Source organism: Myotis lucifugus, unplaced genomic scaffold (assembly GCF_000147115.1).
Source record: "Myotis lucifugus unplaced genomic scaffold, Myoluc2.0 scaffold_143, whole genome shotgun sequence".
NCBI lineage: Eukaryota > Metazoa > Chordata > Mammalia > Chiroptera > Vespertilionidae > Myotis > Myotis lucifugus.
In genome coordinates this window covers 1,822,193-1,829,002 of record NW_005871191.1, presented here as the reverse complement: position 1 = coordinate 1,829,002, position 6,810 = coordinate 1,822,193, and the positions used below count along the sequence as shown (strand labels likewise).

Genomic DNA, 6,810 nt, shown 5'->3' with positions numbered 1-6,810 from the left:
AACCTGGGCATGCCCTGATTGGTAATCAAACCATGTCCTCCTGGTTCATGGACCTACACTCAACCACTGAGCTACACCAGTCAGGCAAAACACATTCTTAACTCGAGGGCCATGCCAAACTGGTAAGACAACAGGCAGAATTTGGCTTTCTGGCTAGTTTTCCTATATCTTGCTAGAGTATGGACCATGAATACTTTTCCATTTTAGACTTACCTTGCTACCATATGCTTTATCTCTAACCCTTTTATCTTACCAGTGTTCATTTCCTGCCATTGGTGATGAGAGAGACTTGGTTTTCTTTCCATGTCAGAGCTGCTAAGCATAACAGAATGAGATGAAGAGAAGAGTATGTTACAGATATAATACGAGGACCAGAGTGACCAATTCTATTTCCCTTCTGCAGATGTCTCTTGTCGTTGCCTGTTTGGTGGCTGTGATCGTGTACCGCCTGTCAGTCTTTGCTACATTTTCCAGATTCATGGAAACTGAAGCATCCTTAAAGCATGTCAAAAGTTTTCTCACTCCTCAGATAGCTACAGCACTCTCTGGGTCATGCTTAAACTTTATTGTCATCTTGATCTTGAATTTCTTTTATGAAAAGATATCTGCCTGGATTACAAAGATGGGTAAGCTGACTCTTTACTATGGCTCTGAAAAAGGGTCACTAGCAACACTACACATTCATTCTGGATCATCCCCCAGGGAGCTAATTTTTTAAAAGCACATTTTAAGGCAATTTGGTTCCATAGGTAGACCCATAGCCTGGTACTTCAGAATGCCCTAACCGCTATATCCAGGCCATCATAATGGAAGCAAGACGATGAACTAAAAAGAAGAATTAGGACTTTGTAGATCTTTTTACGTATTCTTATCTTAATTGTCCTTTCATGGGGCTAGTTCAGCGATGGTGAACCTATGACACGCGTGTCAGAGGTGACACGTGAACTCATTTTTTTGGTTGATTTTTCTTTGTTAAATGGCATTTAAATATATAAAATAAATATCAAAAATATAAATCTTTGTTTTACTATGGTTGCAAATATCAAAAAATTTCCATATGTGACACGGCACCAGAGTTAAGTTAGGGTTTTTCAAAATGCTGACACGCCGAGCTCAAAAGGTTCGCCGTCACTGGGCTAGTTGAATCCTAAGTAAAATCCTCACTTTTCTCAAGGCAAAGAGAGTTTTTATTTCATGTGTATGACTTTTAGAAGGTATTTGGTTTTTAAAAACATCATGAGAACAATCAGCTTCTCCTTAATAAATCTGAAATGTAGTGCCTCTCTTTTCAGTTGCAATATCTTAGAATCTAGATTATTTTCTATTTAAGATATTGAATGTCCCCCTAAAGCAGTGGTTCTCAACCTTGGCTGCACATTAGAATCACCTGGGAATCTTTATAAAATCCTGATTTCTGGGCCTCATCCTCCGGAAATTCTGTTTCTTTGTTACTAATGTTGTGGCCTCACCCCATAACAAAGAAACAGAATTTCCGGAGGATGAGGCCCAGAACTCAGGATTTTAAAAAGATTCCCAGGTGATTCTAGTGTGCAGCCAAGGTTGAGAACCACTGCCCTAAAGCCATGAGGAAAGGTGAAGGCATCACAGGTGAAAGAGTCTCAAGTGAAGTGGTCACAGGTGAAGTGGTCACAGGTGAAGTGGGAGACTGAGCCAGGGAGAATAGCACGGAGCATAATTGCTCCTGATCTTGCCCCAGCAAGTTGGAAATAGATCAGAGACTCAGTTCAAGGCCTCAGCTTCTTCTCTGAGTGCTCTTTGTTCAGGAGCTCCTCCTCTAAACCGTCCACTGAAAGGCCCAATGTGACCCAATAGAGCACCTCTTCCACCCAGCACTGGAGCGAGCACTGGGCAGCCACTTTCTTTAACTATGACCCTCCAATTTGGAGTTCTTCCCTCAATTATATTTGTATTTTTCTGATAGCAACAACAAAAATATCACAGCAGATAACACCCAAAAGTAAAATACTTAAAAATAGCAGCTTTCTTCTATGAGAAAAAGCACTTGTGTTCACTTTTGAGATTTTGTAAGAATGCACCTAAAATGGAGGTGTTATCTGTGTCTTTAGAATAATATGTGTATTTCAGCATCACTGAAAAAGTCATGGGTTTGGTTAAATTGGGAGATCATCAGCTCAGAAAAACATGCTCTTTTATGCCTAGTGATGCTTTACTGTGGCATGAAGAGAATCTAATATTTTCTTATTTTGGAATTCATTAAATGATAGATCGTAATAAGGAGAAGGAAAACATATGCTATTACTGCCACCATTTGTGTGACATGGCTTTAAAATTTTATATAGCTACTAGTGACCCAGTGCATGGATTCAGGCACATTGAAAGGAAATTAATTAGAAGGTGGCCGGTGGGGCAGGACTGGGCGAGATGGGCCAGACAACCCTTGGAGCCAACCTCCCGCGGTCCCTCCCTGGCCGGCCACACCTGGGGTGGCATCATGGCTTGAAAGGTGTCTATGGAGTGAGTGAGGTCCCTTTGGCAGGTGGGGTCCCTTGGCCTGGCCTGTGGGGATCGGGCTGAAACCAGCTCTCCAACATCCCCTAAGGAGTCCTGGAGTGTGAGAGGGCACTCTGCAAAGTTGCTGTCATACAGGGTGTGGAATGCAAATGCAAGTGTGCAGTAAACCAGATTCGGGGCCAACAGTGCCCCAGCAACAACATAACTCATGGCTGAAGGTGGAATCACTCGGCCCCGTGAGGAATCGGGCTCCCTCCTCTCTGGTTTCGGGGTGTGTTACCCGAGAACCGCTGCTGCCAAGTCACTGCAGCTCGACAGCTCCTGCATTGAGCATCTGCCCCCTGGTTGTCAGTGTGCATCATAGAAGCTGGAGGGACACTTAGCATATTAGTCTTTTATATATATAAATTTAATTCATGAAATGAAAACACAAATTGGTTTGCAAATTATCCTCTGCCCTTGGTATGAGCTTACTTTGCTTAAACCTGATTGAAAACAGAGAGAGAGGGAGGAGGAGAGAGAGAAAAAAAGAGAGAGAAATCTCCCAAGTTTACAGGATATATAGTTGTGGGGATGAGCACAGGCTCTTCAGTCTGATATGGATGGGAATTCCATATTCTGATTGTGCGACTCCAGGCCAAGTATCTCACCCCTCTAAATGTAACACTGACCACTTCCTAGGCTTCTCTGGTGATTAGATCAACACAAAGTCTCTAGTAGGCAGCCTAGCACAAGTCTATAATTAACTAAGTATTGGTGTATTATGACCAGAGTGGGAAACATTTCAGCAGGCTCTCAGAAAAATGTGACTAGATATCCACTTATCCCAGGGACTAAAAACTTTAATAAGAAACAGGAAAGTGCACTGTTAAACATTGGTGTTTTTTACTTACCAGAAATCCCTCGAACTTACCAGGAGTATGAAAGCAGCCTGACATTGAAAATGTTCCTGTTTCAGTTTGTAAATTTTTACTCATCATGCTTCTACTTAGCTTTCTTTAAAGGGAAGTTTGTGGGCTATCCCGGAAAGTACACATATTTGTTTAATGTGTGGAGAAGTGAAGAGGTAAGAACTCTCTTGAGAAGCGAGGTTTGTTTTTTCAATAACTCAGTGTTAACCAAATACCTTTTTTTGTGCCCAGCACAAACTCAACTTTACTCAAATTGGAAGAAAAGTATAAGATACTAACTCTGTCTGCAGAGAATATTGGTTTTAGAATTCTGTCATCTAATAGATCTCCCTGTTCCTTTAGGGCAAGAAGTTATTTTTTCTTATTGTTAGTATCAAAAAATGAGCTGCAAAATGGAGTAAGTGAGTTCTATGTTCCCGAAGGCTTCCTGCAAAGGAAGAATGATAACTCTCTCCAAGTACAGCAGAGAGGACTCCACCATGGGTGTGAGCTAGGTCAGATCAGTGGTCCACAAATCTGGCTGTGCATCCAAATCACATGGAGAAAAATAACAACTTCTGCCCTAACCCAGACAGAAAGATGCAGAATTTTCTGAGACTGAGATCCACAAATGTTTTGTTAACACAGCTGAGTCTAATGCAGCTATCCTAGCACTAGTCTGTGATCATGCTTGGACTATTGAGCTAAATATCACTTTATATCCCATTAGTATCCATTTCAACCCAAATCTTCAGATTCTTATCCTCTGGATTTATTTCACTGCAAAAGTTTTGTCTTTCATCATTCACTTCTCTTTGCACCCTTCCCTTCTAACTAGTGTGACCCTGGAGGCTGTCTAATAGAACTGACCACCCAGCTGACCATTATAATGACTGGGAAACAGGTCTTCGGAAACCTTCAAGAAGCCGTTTATCCGTATGTATGACTTAGAAGTTTTTGCTTGATTTAAGGAATCATGAGAGATTTCCTCTGGAAGAAGATGAAATTCTTCTATTATTGTGGTGCCTTTGTTAGCAATGTTTAAGTCAATGAAAAAGAAACTTCACATTTAATCAACAGTCGAATGCATTAAGGCTTTTAAATATGCATCACTGTTGCTTGAGTTGAAGTTGAGGGAAAGATAATTATGCCCCTTTTTAGGAAGATTTATGTATCATATCCTTTATAGATTATTCTGCATGTTATATAGTCACAAATTGAACTCTGTAACAGTATCTATTTTTCATGGACACATTTAGGCAAAAATTGGTCATGAATGAAATACAGATACATGAAAGGTTTGCTTTCTATTCCAAAAGCATAGCAATACGAATACTTTTTAAAAAGTGAAAACCAAAATAACAGTTGATATCAAATATAAGATGAAAATTCCCAAGGATAAAAAGAGGAAGAATCATAAGCCTATAATCTTGCAAGGCTCCTAGTTAGGAAATGACAGTGTCAGGTTTGTTTAGCACCTGTAGTATAAAGTGCTCTATTTATTTGTCTATTTTATGTGATCATGCACACTCTTTATTTTGTTCTTGGTTTTAAAGGGAATGTTTTTAACTTTTCCCTATTAAGAATGATGTTCGCCCAAAATGTTGGTAGATGCTTATGATCAGATAGAGATAATTTCCTTCTTTTCTACCTTTTTGTCATAAATAGGTGCTTGAAATATATCAAATGTATTTTTCTGCAGCAGGTGACATGATTTTATATTCTTAAATCTGTTGGTGTGGTTTATTACATTGATTGATAAATGATTGATTAATAAAATAAAAAAAAATCTTCTTGTTTCTTAAAGTAATCCAACATTATCATTATACTAGGAGCCCGGTGCACAAATTCTTGTATATTAAAAGGAAATTAATTAGAAGAAATATTTTAATATCGCTATTCACCCTTTCTCTATAATAGAAGTGTCAACCAAATTCATGATCGATAATGATAGATTGAAATACACGTGTGTGTTTGACGCCAGCAAGAGTTTTATATGTATCGCGCATGTGCGAGTCAACTTAGCCTTTTATAGATATAGAATAAACTTGATTAATTAGACCTGCTTTCTGATTTAGCTTAACTTTTTCCAGCCCAGTGAAGCACCCTACTTCTCTTTCAAGTAATTGTCAGCAACACAGCAGTAAATATCAACACAAAGCAGAATATTATTGTAGATCATGCAGGGAGAACAAAAAGTGAAATATTTAACTGCAGCAGTGTTTGACTATATGCTGCACAGAGAGAAAACCTGAAGTCATTTTCAAAGTTCACTATTTCTTACTTCTTTTCAATCGGGTCAAGTTTCTAAGCTTTCTAAATCTTCATTTTCCAGCTAATAAAAAGAAAATAGGGTTCTGCCGAGTCTCCTATCTACCTACTCCAGGACTTCTGTGAGGATCAAATGAGATGAGGCACGGGAAAACGCTTCACAGACATTTGGTTAAAGTGTAAATGTTTCCACCTGGGTATAAAGCAAGTTGTGTTTGTGGGCTGAAGAAACTGCAAGGAGGCTAGTTGCTAGGGAGAGGAAGCCAGGCATTGCTATGTGAAGTCATTATGCAGTGCCTACAGCAACCATTTACAGGCTGTCCATGGGGTCTCAGCTGCATTGGCTGTGATTTGGTAGGCTGTCACACTGGGGTGGAGGTAGGTCTGTGTCCCACTTGGGGGAAGCTGAATGTTGTTTTGTTGGCCAGGTCCACACTGCTGTTTCTCTGTAAATGGCAAATGTGCATCATAGCAGCTCCTGCGTTGAGCGTCTGCCCCCTGGTGGTCAGTGTGCATCGTAGAGACGAGTTGGACAGTGGGAAGGACACTTAGCATATTAGCCTTTTATATATATACTAGAGACCTGGTGTACAAAAAATTGTGCACTCGGGGGGAGGGGGGGGTCCCTCAGCCTGGCCTGTGCCCTCTCGCAGTCTGGGACCCCTCAGGAGATAACGACCTGCTGGCTTAGGCCTGCTCCCGGGTGGCAGAGGGCAGGCCCAATCCCTAGGTGCAGCCCCTGGTCGGGCTCAGAGCAGGGCTGATTAGGGAGTTGGGGTGCCGCCCCCTGACATGCACAGAGCAGGGCGGATCGAGAGGTTGCGATGCCACCCTCAGTCACGCTCAGGGTGGGGCCGATTGGGGGGTTGGGGCACCGCCCCCTGTCACACTCAAGGCAGGGTCCATGGGGAGGTTGCGGCGCCACCCCCTGTCACGCACAGAGCAGGGCCAATCAGGGGGTTGGGGCGCTGCCCCCTGTCACGCACAGAGCAGGGCCCATCAGGGGTTTGGGCACTGCCCCCTGTCACGCACAGAGCAGGGCCGATCAGGGGGTTGAGGAGCTCCCCCCTGTCACTCACAGAGCAGGGCCCATCAGGGGTTTGAGGAGCTCCCCCCTGTCAATCACAGAGTAGGGCCGATAGGGGAGTTAGGCACC

General features: G+C 42.1%; 1 protein-coding gene across 1 annotated transcript in view; it reads left to right on the top strand.

Annotated features, from left to right (window-relative positions):
* The window catches only part of ANO5 (anoctamin 5), a 68,653-nt gene that overhangs the window by 45,324 nt on the left and 16,519 nt on the right, over nt 1-6,810 (top strand). The window contains 3 exon segments of the mRNA XM_023758900.1: nt 404-626; nt 3,390-3,559; nt 4,222-4,319. Of these exon segments, the coding sequence (XP_023614668.1) occupies nt 404-626; nt 3,390-3,559; nt 4,222-4,319 (491 nt within the window).